General features: G+C 37.9%; 2 protein-coding genes across 2 annotated transcripts; one reads left to right on the forward strand and one right to left on the reverse strand.

Annotated features, from left to right (window-relative positions):
* Positions 1–500: 500 nt before the first annotated feature.
* LOC127871608 (plasminogen-like) lies at positions 501–20,084 on the forward strand. The gene is made up of 5 exons (XM_052414705.1): positions 501–667; positions 4,672–4,825; positions 14,619–14,713; positions 16,469–16,568; positions 19,157–20,084. The coding sequence occupies exons 1-5, from the start codon at positions 583–585 to the stop codon at positions 19,413–19,415; spliced, it is 693 nt and encodes a 230-aa protein (XP_052270665.1). The 5' UTR covers positions 501–582; the 3' UTR covers positions 19,416–20,084.
* On the reverse strand, positions 1,860–3,897 carry LOC127871609 (uncharacterized). The gene is made up of 3 exons (XM_052414707.1): positions 3,696–3,897; positions 2,932–3,080; positions 1,860–2,735 (listed from the first exon to the last, which is right to left on the reverse strand). Exons 1-3 carry the CDS (start codon positions 3,800–3,802, stop codon positions 2,560–2,562), a joined length of 432 nt encoding a protein of 143 aa, XP_052270667.1. The 5' UTR covers positions 3,803–3,897; the 3' UTR covers positions 1,860–2,559.
* Positions 20,085–21,397: the final 1,313 nt, after the last annotated feature.

A 21,397-nucleotide genomic window follows, 5' to 3' on the forward strand; every position in this document is an offset into this window, starting at 1 on the left:
GTCCAGATGTAAGGATGAAAGGGGCGGTCTTCTGTTAGCCCATACATGTCCTTACAGCTTTTCTTGCAGGCTCATGGGTAAGCCTCTAGTTGATAGGTTGCGTCATACTATATCTCTGCTGCCTTAATCAGAATAATTCTAAATCGTTGTTTATTTGTTGATAAACAACGTTTATTGGTTGAGAAACAACAATCAGTCGATACTTATTGTGGTTTTTTTTTTCAAGGATATTGAATAATAATAGATGTATGTAATTTTGGTCAAGCCACTAAATATGCTGGAAAGTAAATTGCAGCACAAGTTATATGCTGTGATATATTGTGATAATTCAGATAATTTATATTCCTGTTTATTATTGAGAGGAAATCGCCTCAATTTATTGAGATAATGTGAATTTTATTATCAAAACACGTAAACATGCGAGGCGATTGTTCTGCAAAATACGAGAACATAAGATAACAGTTATCACCCACCTGTGTGGTGTTATCTGACGACATTTCCAACGTAAATGAGTGACGTCATTTCTTTTGATAATGCGGGCGAAACCAAGAGACAATGAAACAATAATCGAATTCAACTAAAATGGATGGCTTTAAATTAGTGGTCGTAACCACAGTAATACTTTGTCTATACGCTGATGGGATATATGGACAATGCTTTTACACAGGTAAGTTACTTATGATACAATATTTATATCTGGGTATTGAAAAAAAGTTCTTAAATTGTATAAAAGAAATATATTGTTTCACCCGTTGTTAACTGATCGTTAACTGCTTGTGATAAATGTTGTCCATTAAGTGCCCATATTTATCAATGAATATGTACATACACAAACATGTTTTGTTCACGAACTGTTGGCGCAAATATTAGTGCACCGAAAGTTGTATAGGTTTTATAGAAGAATGTATTTTATGTTATACGACTTTCTGATCATTAAAGTTGAATTGCAATAACTTGTCAAATTGAACGCCACAATTATAACAAGCATTTTTAGAACTTAAAGATCAACGGACCCGATTAAAAAATCCTGAAATACACCAATATTATGGGAGATTATAACGTTTAAATGCATTTCCATATCATAATTCGATTAAAACCATCGTATTCAGCGAGTATACAGCCGATAACTATGCCGATTTTTCGCACTTCGTGATCGAGTCGACATTTTTGTTTCAACCGGAAGTGACGTATGAGTTCACCACTTGCTACGAGTTCATAACAAAGGAAACGGTATCAGCTTTTGTCTTTTAAAGTTCGTCATATAACGGGTTTTTTTTTTCATAGTACACATCCACAGGACATCGCATTTTGACTGTTTAAGTATTTAATTATAGTTTAATCAGGCAAATATAATTGACACATTGAAAAGATATAATTATTCCCTGAAACTGATCGACGTACGAATGCCAGTCCAAATTTACTAACCGTTCAAGTTCAACACTTCAACAACGTACTAGTTGAAATAAATAATGTTGATTTGAAATGAATAATTCTTACGTAAATGGTCGTGTCATTTAATACTAAATGACCGAGAATAGATGTTTTATTTCTTTTGCTAGTATCCTGACATGGCCATTTTGTTGAAACCCGATGTGTTCCCTGCACACGATTTTTTATTTATGGTAAATTGATCTCATTTATGTCGACATTCACTTCAAAGTTTGAATTATCTCATTTCTGTTGTTTTTTAATAAATATTTTTTAATAATTAGTCTTGATTTTATATAAATATGACGCAATTGAATTTTTCTAAACTCTCCACGAGCGAGGTGACTTAATATTATTAATGAGAAATAGCATGTCAAATTTTTACTCTCGATGTTTTTGAAATGGAGAAAACATTCCAACACAACAATATATATGTAGCATACAAGTTTATTGCAACATCTAAAAATATAAATTACCACAGACACAACAACAGAACAACTTGTAACCTGACAACAAGTTTTAGAAAACTGGACGGAATAAGTAAATGAGCTTTACTAGCACAATGTTGCAATACAACTTGTCATGGAGTCAAATTAAGTACCTTTAACAAAATGACTTTTAAAACATCTTTTACAGACCAATACTATCACACAAAAAACACTACATGGTCCCAACATTTAAAAATAAAGGTGTTGACATTAACATTTTTATACTAACAGTATAGCACACAATGGGAAAACTATTATTACAGCATATTTGTCAAAAAAATACATTCACATTTTTCAAAAAAATAATTGTAGTTGCTATGTTAATTTGAAACAATACGTGATCAGTGCTTCAGCTAGGTTCTAATTTGTCAAAAGGGCACATTTGTAGACATTGTCATATAAAACTTGGGGCATATCATGTTTTCACGTCGAGTCTGCACAGTCTTATCAGGGACACAGGCTAATATGGGACGAGATATTTTGCGCACGCTTTGTCCCATCTTTCCAGCGCGAGGATTTTTTTAATTAATTACAAACATATATGGCACAGGCTAATCTGGGATGACACCTTACGCATGTACACTAAACCCAGCTGGAGCAATACATGACAAATGGCATGCCAAGTTGTTTCCAATTACTGTAATTAATTAAACCTAGAGCGGTGCAACTGCACTGCTTCATTCTTTAAAATTTTCTTCGCAGATGATGCTAATGGTGGTGGAGAGAACAGAATGGAAGAAGATGCCTGCTTAGCAATCCGGGTGCTCTTGAACTGTTGTTTTAATTGCAGCAATTCAACCATGAGCTCTGTGACATAATCTGAAAAAAGCATCAACAATTTATTTTTTACTACTTGGTTAAACTATGCACATTGAACAAATAAATAAAAATACACATATTATGCATAAAAAAACAACAACAACAGTCAACTTAGTCAGTTTCACTGTTAGGTTTTTGTATATTACATGTATATATTAGAATGCCAATTTTCTATTTTGCTTAGAAGGACCATTACCATAATTGCAGGCCTCTTTGACAGGTTTCACGACATGGTGTCCCGCCTTGTACTTTGGATACGAAATCCTGTAGCGCTTTTCGCCGTTCTTCGTCTCTGCATGTTTCCTGTGCGCATTAGAAACGGAATGCAGGGCTGCCAGATGCAATCTGGATTACAAAAAATAGCCTTTAATCACAAATTATATCAACACTTACTATTTCATATAACAACAAGGCTTGTCACCATAGGATGACATATGCCCCCTTTTTCCAAATTTGTCTAAACCTAAACGCAAAGTGTTTTTCCACATTTTTCGAAACCTAAACGCAAAGTGTGACGGAATTTCAGACAGACAGACAGTTGGACAGTGCAATCACTATATGCCCAACTTCACGGGCATAAAAAGGAACTAAAATCATTTTCACAACTAATGCATATTTATTACGGACATATGCTCATGGGCACTTGATGGTTTATGAACTGCAAATGACAATGTTTATTAGTCAACTAGGATATTAATTTTACTCTAATTAAAGATCATATTTTTGGTTGTTAGAATTTCCGCAACCAATGCCGAATGTAAAAAAACCCAAACCGCATCATAATCAAATGTTGTTCTCATTAAACTTGCACAAATATTTATCAATCGTGTAGGAAATAAACTAATTTTTGCCTTAAAGTTGTAGTTTTATAAATTATTACCACTGGACTATGAAAGACAAAAACAACATGCCTGCGCTAGCTCTTCTGTAGATATAATATTAATCGATCACAACTCATACCTCTGTTTCATTGCTGCGTATGAAAAGCAGACAAATTTTGGCGCAAATTGGCAGACCGCCTTGTGTTGAGCCTCCAGCATCGAGGTCTGTTCAGCTGGTGACAGCATGCGAATGTCAGAGAGAAGACGCTTGCTTCCGATGACCAACAGTAATTCCTTGTGCGCCTTCGAGCCTAAAGACAAGTAATAGTCCAACTTTCATGGCAACACGTCATTGAACAAAATTTCATAATCATTTCATTTACATTAATCGGATGTTAAATATATAATCCGATAAATGTAAATGAAACAAGGGTTGTTTGTAAAACATGCATGCCCCCCATATGGGCTGCCCGTTGTAGTGGCAGCCATTGTGTGAATACGTTTTTTGTCACTGTGACCTTGACCTTTGACCTAGTGACCTGAAAATCAATAGGGGTCATCTGCGAGTCACGATCAATGTACCTATAAAGTGTCATGATCCTAGACAAAAGCGTTCTTGAGTTATCATCCGAAAATCATTTAACTATTTCGGGTCACCGTGACCTTGACCTTTGACCTTGTGACCTCAAAATCAATAGGGGTCATCTGCGAGTCGTTATCAATCTACCTATGAAGTTTCATGAGGCATATGCGTCCTTGAGTTATCATCCGAAAACCATTTTACTATTCCAGGTCACCATAACCTTGACCTTTGACCTAGTGACCTCAAAATCAATAGGGGTCATCTGCGAGTCGTTATCAATCTACCCATTAAGTTTCATGATCCTAGGCGTATGCCTCATTGTATTCGCGTAAATTAACCCACGGAGCGTATATTGTCTCATCTAGAGTCCGTGATTAATCTGATTGTACTGTTCTGACCGACGCAAATTTCTCTTTTTCCGAAGTCAGAAATCCATGCATTTACGTGCCCACGAAAAATCTTTTTTTTAAACCAAAAAAAAAATTATGCCGACGAAAATAAATGATTTTACAGAACCATCTTCGATTTGCAGGCCTGTGTTATACGGAGCACGACAAGGGCGTGTCCTATCGTGGTCACGTGGCCACGGGTGTGAACGGTAGCGCGTGCGTTCCGTGGAACCGGCACCTCCACCACGTTACCCCGGACAGGTTCCAGTTTGAAGGGTTGGAGGCCAACTATTGTAGGTAAATCGATGGCACGCAGCGCTTGTTACTATCAGCAGCCATTTCCGACCAAAACTTTACCATTCTTAAAGATACGACTTTGAGCAAAGCAAGCTAAGGGACCATTTCACGTTTTGGTAAATTGACAAAATTGAAAAAAAAAGTTTCAAATTCGCAAATTTTCTTTGTAGTTATGATATTTTCGAGGAAACAGTTATACCGAACATTTACCATGCTGTAAAATATCCACTATAAGCTACTTGTGACGATTAAAAAAAATTGAAAATTATATAAAAAAAACTTAACAAACGCGAAACGATTGAATAATTTGAAGAGATCTGTTATTATAGTTATATTTTGTTACATTACGATCATTGCTTATATAATATATAAAATACAAATAGCCGCGTGGTGTAAGTGCTGGACTTATACTCCAAGGGTCAGAGGTTCAAAATAAGTTATGATTCATTTTTTTGTTTTTGTTTTTACTGGAGCTTATTAGTTCAAATATTTACATTTATTCATTTTAGAGTACTTAAAGACAAACTTCAATAAATGACAAAAGCTGCGAAAAGGTCCCGTTAATATTGTAAACATATCTCTCCAATATTAATCTGGCAATGAACGTCATGCATAAATATACTACAATATAGTTGCCGGGTCTAGCTCGATAGCATTTATCTGGCACTCGTGAACTTCATTCGATTTAAATTTACGAATGGATTATTTCAGTTTAACTCATGAGACCATTTACGTTTATCCCATTTTCACCGCGACATTGACGGTATAACACGTTGTGGAATATACTTGCTTGTATTCAACACTGTGGAATATACCTGTCGCGTGCACGGACTACTTTTTAAATGACGTCATGCGATATGCGCTAAAATTAGGTCGAAATTGTTTGGTTCATTGATCGAATTTTAAGGTCACCCATGAAAAGAAAATGTGCATATTTTGCAGAAAAAAATATATATGATATATTCACCAAAAGAAATGTTGAAATAAAATATCAAATTACACGATTTTTGTTTTGTTATTTTTTTATGTATATTTACTTTACCACTGAATGATTTTTCATAAGAAACAAAGTCGACAAAACTTGAGCTTCAAAATTATACGACCTTCAACCTTTAAATCTAGTCATATGACATTATTTAGTGTAATGTGCATTGTTTATAACCAAAGCATATACTTTTGACATTTAACTTAAATATTAAGAATGTACAACAAGCCATACACATATCGCACAGTTCATGAATAATCTGCTATGTTTGCTTTCCTATTTAATTCACGTTAGGCATAGAGCTGTGTAAAGTATAAGATGGTAAAAATAGCACCACACTGGAATTGGGAACGTCCCATTTGTACACGGGTATTTTCTACTCATTCATCTGTTGTGTACTTGAATGTTTTCCATTCTTTGTGTATTTATATATTAGATTATTTTTTCGTACAATAAGGGCATTTACCTTAGATAAATAAAACATTGTGCAAGTTTAAACATAATTATGTTTATATGCAGAAATCTGCAAATGCAACCGAGTTTACCAACGGCTATTATTAGATAAACTGCTCCGGTTCATTTGAACAGCAGTAATGTAGAGTACATGACGTAGCGTGTGACGAAGAAGAAAGTTTATCGCGTTCATATACTCATTTGAATAAAGTGATAGAATGGCATAAGGGTCTTTATTTAACTATGCTAAAATAATTATTAAAGACCCTAGATGCAAAATCGTCAATAATTGAGTTAAATGGATTATTAGATGGATTTTAAAGGATAATTAAAGGTAAGATACTAGTTCTTACATGTTTTGATTTTTGATTGTACTTTTGTCGTTCCCTGATCTCGGGGAAATGATTTTAACATGGGCGCCATTGATGCATCGGATCACACACGGCATACCCATAACATTATATAAAAAACACGTTCTGCGCGTCCTGAAATTCGTCGTCCGAAGTCGGAAAACGTATTGCCCTGTATATTTTGTCAAATAAAGTGTCAGTCGCTGCAATTGTCTGTTTACTCGTCAAAATTGTCAAGGTCTTCGATAGCTAAAGAAACTTCAGCGTACAGTTTATTTAGTATTGACAGACCTGTACAAAGTCGCGCCAGTCAAAAATCATAAAAAGCGACATTTAAAGTAATGGTAGCCAGAACTAGGTCGTCGATGGTGTACATGTATGTTGACATCGACAGCATTTTGTCAGGAGTAATGGCCGCCAGATTGGATTTTGATCATTTTCTTTCGAAAATAAAATAAATTATAGTAAAGTAAAATCTTCTTTTCGCGGTCGTAATGTGTTAAAATTCGCATACTGCGTAAAATTGAATGTATGCATATGGTGATATTTTTACTTGTTTTACAGTTTGTGTGTAAATTTTTTAAAGACTATTTCGCGTACCAGAACAAATACATGTATATCACTACGCATGGTTACATTTGTTAGATTTTAAGCGCTTTAATGACGGAATTAAAATTATTGTTAAGGTTATTAGATCTATTTATGTTAAACGTCACGTTGAAAAAATCAAATGGGATAAATAGAATACTAGGATTAGCGTTGAATACAGAGAAGTTTATGTTGCTCGGCTCGAACACCGAAAGCGCTCGCCAAGGCTCGCGCTTCCGGCGTTCTAAGCCTCGCAACATAAACTTCTCTGTATTCAACGCTAACCTAGTATTCTCTATATATTTGGTTAGAAAGACTTCAATCGATTACAGTATAGTACGGAATACCGTTAAAGCCATCGCGGTTACAGATTAAAATCCAGAGGGCAACAATGCGATAGTACGATGGCGACAATGCGATAGTACGATGGCGACAACGCGATAGTACGATTGCGACAACGCGATAGTACGATGGCGACAATGCGATAGTTCGATGGCGACAGTGCGACAATACGATGCTGACAGTGCAATAGTACGATGGCGACAATGCGATAGTGTGATAAAACGATGCCGACAGTGCAACAATACTATGGCGACAGTGCGATAGTACGATGGCGACAATGCGATAGTGGGATAATAAGATGACGAAAGTGCGACAATATGATGGCGACAGTGCGATAGTACGATGGCGATAATGCAATAAAATGATGACGACAGTACGACAACGCGATAATACGATGACGACAGTGCGACAATATGAAGGCGACAATGCGATAGTACGATGGCGACAATGCGATAAACCGATGACGACAGTACGACAACGCGATAGTACGATGGCGACAGTGCGATATTACGATGGCGACATTGCGATGATACGAAGGCGAACGTACGATATGACTATCGCCTTGTCGCCATCGTACTATTGCGTTGTCGCATTGTCGCCATCGTCCTGTCGCATTTTCGCCATCGTACTATCGCGTTGTCGCATTGTCGCCATCGTACTATCGCATTGTCGCCATCGAACTATCGCATTGTCGCCATCGTACCATCGCACTATCGCATTTTCGCTCTCTGGATTTTAAAGTGTAAGAACGATGGCCCTAACGATATTTCGTAGTATTGTCATTTCTAATACTGAAATTTTATTCTTCGTATCTGTACTTCAATATATTCACGCATAATTGTTAGTGCCAGGTTAATACGACGAATACCGTACCTTCCGTACAGGAAGCAATTTTAATCGATTGAGTCGTACCTTACTATGTATACCGTTTTGGCCTAATTTATACACGTGCAAACCGTGCACAAACACAACACTATGGAAATATGGGAAGAGTATGATTTATTCTTATTGATGTTGCGATTGTTATGTAAATGTTGTCGAAAAATATAAAGACAATAGTATGTTTTTTTGTTCAATACAGATAAGTTTGTTAAGCGATGCTATGAAATCATGAACCAAACGCTTTGGAGAATTTCGATAACATAAGCCGTATAAATAATCTTATTTAATATGTGACGTTTTTTTGCTCTTGGCGTACGTTGTCTTTAATAAACTAAGGTTTGTGTCTTCATTCCTTGGATAAAGCTGTCAAGCACATTACAAATGCCGTCATTTTCTTAATTTTCATGACAATTGTTTACGTTTGTAATGTTTTCTGTGGCTGTTTTTTCTTGTCTTTTTTTTTGCTTTTTTGTTAAAAAAATACACACACATGAGGAATATTGGTATAAATATATGTCTAACACCATGCGTATGCCGGATACTGATGAGTTTATTTTTTCAGACACGTGATTCATTTTTGTCGTAAACACGCAAAATTATCGTCCCTGTATTCAGCACTTAACTACTAATCTCTGTATATTACAAATAATAAATATCTTTATTTGAGTCTCATCCTGGTTTCACATACATACAGCAATTTACAAACAGGGTTAACCATGCCATTCATTTTTGAATTATAAGAGACTATAATGTAAGCATTCAAATACATACAATAAAACGTATCATTAAAACTAGCATTTGCAGTGCTTTTACACTGTAAGTGCCCGTTTCTAACACTAAAACATCCTGTTAAAGCACATAAAATCGTTTAGTTAAATATAAAGCGAGTATATTTATACAGAGATAAAATAATATAAGACAAGCTAAGATATACCATGAAAAGAAAAGTTATATTCAACAAAAAAGTAAAATGTATATTAAAACTATCTGTACAGCTTTGCATTTCTACTTTTTAAAATTAAGAAGCAGGTTTTGGCAACATCTCGAACAATTGCATTGGTGGAGAATAAAAATCTAAATTTATCACAGTCTGCCAGTTGACTAAAGTTGCTATCATATGCATTGGCCTTCATAAATAGGGAGTTTCGTTCACTTATATATTCGGGACAGTGTATGATAACATGTGTTTCATTTTCTATTACATTGGCACAAAACGGACATGACCTTTCCTCCAGTGGCTGGCCAATTTATCTACCAGTTTCTATTTTAAGTGGAGCAACTCCACATCTGAATTTAGCAATTGCTGATCGGTGAGATAGAGGCATGTTTATAGTACAATAAAGTTCAGGCTCATAAAAACGTTTAATATGTCTATATGTTCTAAGTTTATTATGTCCATTGCCGGTTACACTATTTTCTCTGTCAATGGATAACTGCCAGTTGTACATGTGTCTCTTAGTTAGCTCATTTGACACTTCCCTTACCATGATTGCCTTGCTAACCGAGCTACAGTCCCTGCTGTACACGTCTACCTGTAGAGACCGAAACATGGTTGCAACAGAAAAACACCAATTTCTGCAGACAGTGCTTCTGCCCTTGCACCATTTGAAAACTTTGTAATTAACTCTTGCATTATCCATGTTCATTAATCGGTACCATTGCCGACTGACAGCCATCCATTGGCGAGTTTCGGGTTGTTGCCAGCCCATATCCCCAGAGACAGCGGCAGTGGGTGCATATTTACCAAGACCCACAAAGAATCTCATAGCTCTATTATGAACTGCGTTAATGCATGAAAACGTTTTATCTCCCCATACCGCTGCCCCATAGGCTATGACCGACCATACCATACTATCATATAATTTACTGTATACTCTATATGGCATTCCACCCATCGATTTATATTTTGCAATTAACAAACCTAGTGCTCTACTAGCACGTTGTGCAACCATTTTAACAGTTACATTGATATCTAAGTGCTCATTAAGGACTAAGCCAAGGTATTTATACTGCTCAACAAAGGATAACTTCTCATCGCCATACAAAAACTGATAATCTGTTCTAGCTTTTGCCTTTCGTCGGAAGTGTACAATGTTGCCTTTACTTATATTAACAGACATGCAATTTCTTACACACCAATCATACAATTTGTTTATCATACATTGTAAATCCTGTTCATTGTCTGCAAGCGGTACCATATCATCTGCATATAGCAATACACACTTTTTCATCCCCGACATCAACGCCCCTACCACAGGCTTTCATTTCCACGGCCAGGTCGTTGATGAAGAGGTTGAATAAGGTCGGCGAGCTTGAACATCCCTGACGTAAACCTGACGTAACGTTAAACCAGTCTGTGACGTTGCCATTGATACAAACACAGGAAGAAACTGAAGAATATAAAGACTTAAATGCATTCAATATAGGGCCATTAATACCAATGTGTTTCAGTTTATTCCATAGGATATCTCTATCAACAAAGTCATATGCCATTTTTAAATCAATAAATGCACAAAAAGACGATTGATTCAGTCTCTTCCTGGTATCTACAAGATTGGTAAAAGAAGAGAGATGATCTACTGTACTACGTTGTTTACGAAATCCATTCTGTTCGTCGACCACCTTATCATTATCTTCGACCCATTTGTATAGACGGTTGTTTAAAACAGAGCTGTACAATTTATACATAGTATTAGCAAGAGTTATGCCCCTGTATGATAAAGGATCTCTAGGGTCGGCTGTACACGCCTAAGGGATAGGGTTAATAATACCCTTTCCCCACTCGTGTGGAATCCTTCCTGTCCTAAAACACACGTTAAACAATGCGTGTAAGAAACCTATCGCTGTTCTATTGTTTAACACCTCGTATGGAATACCATCAGTACCAGCAGCCTTACCTCTGTTAGCATTTTTACAACTTTTATGATTTCCAATATGCTTATATGTTCATTCACACTAGAATCCATTGGCACAATATCATTATTATCGGTAACATTATTGTTTGCTGCAGAGGTAAAGCTGGCTTTATTATATACTTTCTGAAAGTCATTTTTCCATCTATTTAAAACAATTTTTTTATCTGAACATAATGAGCCATCATCCATACGAACTTCCATGGGATCTGCTTAGTTATACTTTGACCTACACCAACTTTACCAATATACCTCCAAAATGTTTGAGGGTCATTATCAAGGTTTGCTAACATATCATTCTGCATTTTGACCCAATGTTTCCGTTTGGCAGACTGAACAGCTCGGTCAACTCGCTTTCGACATTGAACATAATCAGACCTCAATAGAGCCCTATCCGATGCTGACTTACAGTTTAACCATTTACATTCGGATTCACAAACATAATTACATAAGGTGGTTAGGTCATCATTCCACCATGGCTTCCCGACCCTTCTTCGCTTTTTTGATTTTCCATGTTTCACATTTACCTTTCGTCTTGAAAGCTTCTCCGTCATTTCATTCCCAATGAGAGAGCAAAAGTCAGAGTATGCCCTATCTATATCACTCTGAAGTCTAAAGCCTGTCTCTAACTCAGTGATGACACGACTTATTTCATCTACTTTTGCTCCCTCACCGAGAAATAAATCAGGCACAGACGAAGTGTCATACCTATATAACACTTCATGTTCTGCCTCTCTCTCGTGCACCTCCGACGCAGTTGTACCAAAACCCTCTACCGAAATATGCCATAGTAAACATGAGTGGTCGGGAAGCGATGTTGGGACGAAGCTCCTTCCAACTGCTCCGCTAGCATTAAGCATATCATTGACCGTAAAACATGAAAATCCTGAAACATACTGAGATCCTCATGGTTAACAATACAGTAATCAACGACCGAGGTTCCTTTACTGGACACAGATGTAAAGTCATTCGTAACGGTATTTCGACCGTTCAAAATGCACATATTGCTGTTTATAAGGAACTCAATAAGAATGTGTCCGTAATTGTAAGTCTTATAATCTATAATATTTCTTTGTACAATATCATCTACTCCAACAATAAAGTCATCTTCGGATCCACAACGAATATTTAGATCTCCACAGATAAACAGTTTGCCAATGCTCTGAAAGTTATACACTCCTGTCAGAATGGTATCGAAGAAAGCATTAACGTCAACTTGTCTGGAGGAGTTTTCTGGTGGCAAATAGCAAACACACGCAATTAAATTGTAGCCAAGACACTTATGACTTAGTTTAAGCCACAAAATGTCTTCATTTGAATCGTCTAAAACAGTAACATTAAAATCAAACAATACATCATCCTTCACTAGAAACCCAACCCCGCCAGATCCGTTCCGCGCCCTTATATGTACCGTACTCATATTTCTCCCAAACCACTTGTACCCCTAAATATTGAGTGTCTGATCTCCCGTAAAATGCGTTTCAATAATACCTATGATGTCAAAATTTTGTTCTAAAATGCATGTTGATCGTACACCGTGATTTTCTGAGTTTCTATCAACACTCCACCCGTCGACATTCCAGCAAACCGCTACTACCTAACGACGCCACCGGTCGCCACGATCTTGGTTGCTAGCACGGTTGTTGTATCCCCTGGCACCGCCTCTGGCATCGACCCTGGCACCGCCCCGGGCACCGCCCCGAGCACTACCGCGGTCGCCAAAAATGGTCCTGTGTTCTATGTTTTCCGCAGTCTGCGAGCGCGCCCTATCTGATCTGTCCGTTCCAGGGTTGCGCGCACCTGCTCTCTCACTGTCTCCGCGATTTCTGTAAGATGATGGATCAACATTTATTGCATCGCTGGTCTGATGTCGTTCGTTCGCATTGTTGCTTCTCACAACTCGACCGCCACGGAATGCAATGCACCCATCCCCTCTGTTCACAGCGTCGACTACAGCACACAAGTTAGAATTCCACATCCGCTCAGCGTGTGACTGGTCCGGGTGGATGTAAACATTACTCAAACTAGAATTCCGGAGCAGGCTCTTAGCTTTCAGGACTTTTTCCTTGTCTTCAATTGTTTCAAGCGTGGCGATGATGACACCCGGTCTGGAATTTGTGCTCGTTTTTTGTATCGCCGAGTGCACCTGCACCCCTGAAAGTTTGAGTTGATCTCGAAAAATGTTGTTTATCTTTGTGCGAACGTTCTCTCCCGAGTGTTCCGGCATATCTCGAATAACTAAATTGCAGGAGTTCCCGCTTGTGCCGGAACGTTCTTTGCTCACCATGGATTCTTGTAGAGTTTCAAATGTCTTGCTCATGTCTTCAAGATCTTTCGTCACCTCGATCCTGAAGTCCCCGACTCTGTCGTCCACATCCTTCCGTAGCCGATTTAACTCAGCGGTGAGTCTTCTGTCAATCAATTGGGCAACTCTATCTGACAGTTTTTTCTCAAGACGTGTCTCCAACTGGTCTATTCGATCGCCCAATGCCTTCTGGTGGGTGTTTAATGTTTAAGATAGTATTTTGAGCCTTTTCAGGTGATACATGATCTTTGACTGAACAATAAAATGCCGCTGCGTTTGCAAAATGACGTCGTCACCGCCCAATGACGTCAGCAAATAACAAATATGATGTTTAAGCTTGTATTCCATAACTTGTTGTCGTTTAGCATGCGATTTCTTTTATAACTCGTTGCGTTTTAATAACATTTTCATTTATATTTAATGAAAACCTAGTATTGGAAATTCGTTAATCAACTACATGTATCCAAAGGCTTATGTATTAACAACATCACAATCAGGGCGCCGTGGCGTAAGGGATATGGTGTCCGCCTATCGATCGGGGGGTCACAGGTTCGATCCCCACTAGGGAGGGCCAAAGCCACCAAGTACAAGAGCGTTTAAATAAGCGGCCTTCGCTGCAAAAAGGTTTCAACTAAAATTCCAATCTCGTTCAATTTTATATGGAATGAATTGATAGCAATTTAGAGCCTATAGAGCCTTATTATTTATTTAATGAGCCGCGCTTTGGAAAATTGGATTGAATGCTGGTCCGTTAAGTGTCGACCCAGATTCAGGGTCTTGATCGACTCTGTTCGCTTTTTTTAGAATTACTGTTAACATGTATAGGAAGTCCCAACTCAACGATAATCAAATTAGGGCGTTAAGTGTCTTCCATTATTAGCCCGTGCGGACGACACTTTTAACACAGTAAGAGAAGCTTTCTCAGAACGGGGCTCTAATTATAAAAAAAAATCTCACCGAGATACACGTATTCTAGGAATCCCCGGGGCTCCAGGTCGGCCCCCTGGTGCTACACGGCAGCTAGCGGTAACGAGGAGGACAGTTGGCAACTCTGCAGCGTCCCACTGTGCGGTACGTTTGTGTTTATTTGTAGTTGTATTCTTAATTGAGTTTAATTTTAAATAATATTTAGACAGACAATAAAACATGTGTATATTTCAGGATGAATACCATCATTGTATAAGTCTGAAAGCACCGTCTTTCTGTCTATGTCTGGTCTACGTTCCACAAATCATATTTGTCATCCATATCCATCAGTAAGAATTATATCTTATCTGTCATCCTATTACTGAGCGGAATGCTGTAGACGAGACACGGTGTATGTGCGAAGGTCAACAAACAGTGATGATTTTATTGCGTACTGAATTTCTGTATACATGTATGGTCAAAAATGTTATCCGGATAGACTTCCCGTGTCAGCGCCTTACCAGACACACGCACATACTAACATATTTCACAGTATACGTTTTCGCGTTTTTTTAAAGTCTAAATTGTACAATATTAATAGTTTACGGACAACTTAACCCATTCATGCCTTGCGTCCTGAAAAAAGGACATTGCAAACAGCGTAGACCCAGATGAGACGCCGCATAAAGCGGCGTCTCATCTGGGTCTGCGCTGTTTGCTTAAATGAATTTCTTTATGAAATATTCTAAATATAGAAATAAATACACTTGACACCCCTAATTTTGGAAATAAATTGATCCAACTTAGAAGGATGGGAGAGTCCACTGGGCATGAATGGGTTAAAGTCATATGATCTTGTCAAGCTATATAACCTTGTCAATCATGTGTTGTCCTTTCATGTTACAGTTGAATTCCTGAGATTCATACATCACACATGCTGCCGTTGTTAGTCTAACCGATAAACAAAGATAATAAGAACATTAATTCTTTAAGAGTAATGGATGAACCAACGGTCTTCTGGTGCTAACAAAGCTCACAGCCTCCAGAATTGAAATCTTGAAGTTGAACTTGCATTTGTGCACCTTCTTTTTATATATGTACATGCATGTTATATTTGTACATGTCTCAAATATAAGAAGATGTACATGTAATTATTGTTCATTAACTATAGAAAGGTGCATAGCTACTTGCATGTATTATTAGCTCAGAACTCAAAAAAAGAAAGAAGTATATGTAACAAGACTATTGCCAAGCAATATATGTCCCCTATCGGTGAAACTCCATCATTTTAGATTTTTTTTTATTTGTTGCCATTGCAACCATAATTTTTGACGTAGTAACAAAATAAAATGACGTGCATAATCTCCATATTGCCATCTATCCATGTTTCAAGTTTTATGAAAAAATATGAAGAACTTTTAAAGTTATCGCAGGATCCAGAAAAGTGTGACGGACAGACTAACACACAGAGCGCAAACCATAAGTCCCCTCCGGTTTCACCGGTAGGGGACAATAATGTTTCATGACTTAGCTTAAGAAGTTTTTTTTAATATAAATGCACTAAATCTTTGTGCATGACTTCAATACAAAGCGTGAAAATCGGTGAAAAAAACTTCATGACTTCACTACAAAAGGGCGCATGCCTATCCGAATGTAATCTTTGTTCATGACACAACTAAAATGTGCTTCTCTGCGTTTATGTAATTTGTGGTCATGACACCACCACAGAAGCATTCGTGTCTATATGAATGTAATATTTGGCTTTGACTCCTTTAAGATCGATAAATATTCTAACAGCAGGGTACGCATCTTCCTGCATGTAGCCATTTATCCTTCACTCCACTAGAGATTGGCGCATTTTTGCGTTCATATAATCTTGATCATGACTCTATATACTATTTGTTTATGACTCCCACACAGAAGGCTGCATATTCCGCGGCGTGAATATGAAGGAGGGAGACAAGTTTCATGACGGATGCTCCGTGTGCGTCTGTCAAGCAAACGGTATCCGATGTCTAGAGTGAGTAGTTACACTTAGTAAATCTGATTTTGTAGAAAGAATTTTAACAGCTGGAAAAATTGCTGGAATATCTTTAAATATTCGTCTTTTTAGTGCATACTTGCAACTTGCCGGAATTTCTTTAAATAGTTGTCTTTTAAGTGAATAGTTGGAACTTTCTGCAATATGACTACGTAGTAACAGGTGTCGCCCTTAATTAATATGATTTTGAAGTAAGTGTTTCCGCCATAACTAAAAAGCAGACTATGCGGAAAGAGTATCCGCCCCTACTTTGTGGTAAGGGCATCCGTCCTTTCTAACGGTAAGAGTATCCGCCCCTACTTTGTGGTAAGAGTATCCGCCCCTATTTTGTGGTAAGAGTGTCCGCCCATACTTTGCGGTAAGAATATCCGCCCCTACTTTGTGGTAAGAGTATCTGCCCCTAGTTTGTGGTAAGAGTATCCGCCCCTATTTTGTGGTTAGAGTATCCGCACCTTCTTTGTTGTAAGAGTATCCGCCCCTTGTTTGTGGTAAGAGTATCCGCCACTATTTTGTGGTAAGAGTATCCGCCCTTAGTTTCTGGTAAGAAAATCCGCCCCTACTTTGTTGTCAGAGTGTTCGCCCCTACTTTGCGGTAAGGGTATCCGCCCATACATTGTGGTAAGAGTATCCGCCCCTAGTTTGTGGTGGGAGTATCCGCCCCTATTTTGTGGACATAGTATATTCCCCTACTTTGTGGGAAGACTATCCGAAACTAATTTATGGTAGGAGTATCCGCCCCTATTTGTGGACAGAGTATCCGCCCCTACTTTGTGATAAGAGTATCCGCCCCTACTTTGTGGTAAGAGTATCCGCCTCTACTTTGTGGTAAGAGTATCCGCCCCAACGTTGTGGTAAGAATATTCTCCCCTACTTTGTGGTGAAAGTATTCCCCCTACTTCGAGGTAAGAGTATCCGCCCCTATTTCGAAACTGAGTATCCGCTCCTACTTTGTGGTAAAAGTATCCGCCCCTTATTTGCGGTGAGAGTATCCGCCCCTATTATGTGGACAGAGTATCCACCCTTACTTTGTGGTAAGGGTATGCGCCCCAACTTTGTAGTAAGAGTATCCGCCCCTTTTTTGTGGACAGATTATCCGCCCCTTCTTTGCGGTAAGAGTATCCGCCCCTAATTTGCTGTAAAAGTATCCGCACCTACTTTGTGGTAATAGTATCCGACACTATTTTGTTGACACAGTACGGTCGTTTTTCCTGTTTTTGTCCTTATTTTGGTATATAGTTTTCTCTATACCAAAAACGGGTATGAATCATCGCCGTTTCATTTCGGCATTTAATTGCAAATAAATGGGTCGCATTTGCAGTTGAACGTAACAGAATTGTGTCGCCACTTTTTCTAGATGTTCATTATCATCCCATATCTTAACATAGTCATCCTATTATTGTATAAGTGCTCGAGTTCGAATAGATCTCCACACATGTTTGGAAATAGTGATTCGTTTACAGGATTAACGCATTTGGTGAAAGTATACGAGTTGCACCTAATTACGTTTACCGGTAATTGTATTACAAACATAAAATCATGTACTGTTTAAACTCAAACCTTTTACAAATAAATGGAGATAACCAGATCATCATCGATAGCATATGTCATTAAGAAATGTATTAATTGCATACAGATTTAACCGTTCCACGTTTAAGGAGTGCTTAAGATTTTCCAAGGGATATACAGTAATTTATTCCAGTAACAACTATTTACAAAAAAACACGATCTATTCGAACTCGAGCACTTATACAATAATTATGTCACTACGGAATACCGTAAGGGCCATCGTGGTTACACCTTAAAATCCAGATGCCGACAATGCGATAGTACGCTGGCGACAGTGAGACAGTACGCTGGCGACAGTGAGACTGTACGCTGGCGACAGTGAGACAGTACGATGGCGACAGTGAGACAGTACGATTGCGACAGTGAGACAGTACGATGACGACAGTGAGTGAGACAGTACGATGGCGACAGTGAGTGAGACAGAACGATGGCGACAGTGAGACAGTACGATGGCGACAGTGAGACAGTACGATGGCGACAGTGAGACAATGCGTTGGCGACAGTGAGACAGTACGATTGCGACAATGCGATAGTACGATGGCGACAGAGCGACAATACGATGGCGACAGTGAGACAGTACGATTGCGACAATGCGATAATACGATGACGACAGTGCAATAACGCGTTAGTGCGATGGCGACAATGCGATAATACGATTACGACAGTGCGACAATATGATGGCATCATATCACTGTATCGCATGACTATCGCATTGTCGCCATCGTACTAACGCACTGTCGCCATCGTATTGTCGCACTGTCGAATTGTCGTCATCATACTATCGCGTTGTCGCATTGTCACCATCGTAATTTCGCATTGTCGCCATCGTACAATCGCATTGTCGCAATCGTACTATCGCATTGTCGCCATCGTACTATCGCGCTATAGCATTGTCGCTCTCTGGATTTTAATGTGTAACCACGATGGCTCTAACGGTATTCCGCATTTGACAGATTTTAACTCTTCTAATTTAGCTAAACATTAATATTTCCGTATCCCAGCTGTCCGGGACCAGTGTTCACAAACACGATGGGTTGTTACGTGCGATACAACCAGACGGAACATTTCCCGCGCTGCTGTCCGAAGATCGTCTGCTACGCAAAGGACGCCGAGTTCAATCTGAACGAGTACTTCGACTACTTGAAGAAAGTGCTGCCCTCGCGCGTGGAGGGTCCTATGACGTCATCGGTGACGTCAGCACCACTTGCGCAGCAGACGCCCACGCCGCAAACATCGTCTGCTAACAACATTCTGCCGTAGAATGTAAAGAATTAACGGAACAAAGTTTATGTGAGTTGTTGAAAAAGTTGATTTTGTGATGGTAATGTGATTAAATAATTATTTTCGGAACACTTTCAAAACAAATGGTGCGACACAAAAGAGTTAGCCTATCGCTTCATGACTGTATTTTAATAACAGTCATGCAACTTGTTTTTGAAACATCACAAAACTTTATATTAATGCGCAGGGACTGCATGATTTGTTGAAAAATTGTTTTAATTTTTCAATTTTGTTTCTTATGAATTACAGTTTCATCGAAACGCTATTATCTTTCCAAAATCGTGAAACGATTATATATATTAAATACACACACAACCAACTGGAAGGAATTGCAAAATCAATTCTTAGACAATAAAACAACAACACTTAAACTGACGAAGATGAACGAATATTTTTTTCGTTTGCGAATGACACAAATTCATAATTATTTATGAATGCAGAATGTTTTTATTATGATTTGTGAATAAGAAACACACACCAAAGTAACATTGTTTTGTAGCATTCAATAGTTTAATGAATACCGATAGCTGTTATTCCTAAAACTTTACTCAATGAACAGGTTATAGGCGGTGACTTTGCAAAATGTTTTAGTCTAAATGCATTGAATACATTTTGTATTGAATCAAATAAAAAAAGTCAAATTTGGAATGTATCATTCACTGCCCAGCAATTTAATTCAATACAAATTGACATTGTCATTTTCTAGGATTTTCTTTAAAATTGCAAATCATTTCTGTTTTGCTTAATCAGCGATAAATCTGATTACTGACGACTGGTGAAACGATATTAAAACGATAGTAAATAATATAAGTCGTGTTCTGAGAAAACTGGGCATAATGCATGTGCGTAAAGTTTCGTCCCAGATTAGCCTTTGCAGTTCACCCAGACTAATCAGGGACGACACTTTCCGCCTAAATTGGATTTTTGCTAAAAAAACTTCATTTAAACGAAAAATGTAATAAAAGCGGAAAGTGTCGTCCCTTATTAGCCTGTGTGGATTGCACAGGCTAATCTGGGACGACACTTTACACATATGCATTATGCCGAGTTTTCTCAGAACACGACCCATATTATTTCGTCACGGTTTTGTGACATTAAGTTATACATGATGGAAAGAAATGACACTTTTACTAATTATGCCGAAACAATAAAATTCTAACAAAATAAGTGAGTTGTTAGGTCAAACTTTTTTCTTGTTAACTATTTTACTACACATACGTTATTTCCAAAATTTATAAGGATATCCATTCACAGACATTTTCCATATCTCCTTAAAACACACTTTACTTTATCCGCGACATGATCAAATGTAGCAAAACTTATCAAAAACTAAACATGAAAGACCAAAAACTAAATTTTAGGATCTGTATCAAAATTAAGTGTCGGTAGGATTATTGGTCTGGAAACAAACAACTTTTATTGAAGGCCTTATTTAACCTGTTTGTGTTAAGGAGCGGTATCGAGTGTTTTAACCCATTTATGCCCAGTGGACTTTCCCATCCTTCTAAATTGGATAAATTTATTTCCAAAATTAGGGGTGTCAAGTATATTTATTTCTATATTTATAATATTACTTACTGAAATTCCTTTAAGCAAACAGCGCAGACCCAGATGAGACGCCGCATCATGCGGCGTCTCATCTGGGTCTACGCTGTTTGCAATGTCCTTTTTTCAGGACGCTAGGCATGAATGGGTTAATGTTGTTTTTACAAAGACCGCGTGTTTAATGTATTGCACGTGCGTTCAGACAACACTTAAGGGTTGTTATGCTAGGTTTATAAATCGAGTACATATCGCCGTAAAATATTTATATTTTTATGTGAATATTAACTAATATTTAACTAATTTTTAAAGGGAACTTTATGGAATTTTTCTAAATATGCAGATTTATTTCTGAATGAAGAGTCATGGCAAAAGATTTTCTACATAGTTTATGATCGTCAAATTCATTTTAGATAAAA

The sequence above is a fragment of the Dreissena polymorpha genome, chromosome 3, assembly GCF_020536995.1.
Source record: "Dreissena polymorpha isolate Duluth1 chromosome 3, UMN_Dpol_1.0, whole genome shotgun sequence".
In the NCBI taxonomy this organism is placed as follows: domain Eukaryota; kingdom Metazoa; phylum Mollusca; class Bivalvia; order Myida; family Dreissenidae; genus Dreissena; species Dreissena polymorpha.

Excerpts from the sequence above, each read along its gene's own strand:
- LOC127871609 (XM_052414707.1), bottom strand. The coding sequence starts at position 3,802 with ATGCTGTCACCAGCTGAACAGACCTCGATGCTGGAGGCTCAACACAAG. Across the intron at positions 3,081-3,695 it reads TACGCAGCAATGAAACAGAG|ATTGCATCTGGCAGCCCTGC; the intron begins GTATGAGTTGTG and ends TTTGTAATCCAG. Across the intron at positions 2,736-2,931 it reads CAAAGAGGCCTGCAATTATG|ATTATGTCACAGAGCTCATG; the intron begins GTAATGGTCCTT and ends TGCTTTTTTCAG.
- LOC127871608 (XM_052414705.1), top strand. The coding sequence starts at position 583 with ATGGATGGCTTTAAATTAGTGGTCGTAACCACAGTAATACTTTGTCTA. Across the intron at positions 4,826-14,618 it reads TTGGAGGCCAACTATTGTAG|GAATCCCCGGGGCTCCAGGT; the intron begins GTAAATCGATGG and ends CACGTATTCTAG. Across the intron at positions 14,714-16,468 it reads CTGCAGCGTCCCACTGTGCG|AAGGCTGCATATTCCGCGGC; the intron begins GTACGTTTGTGT and ends ACTCCCACACAG.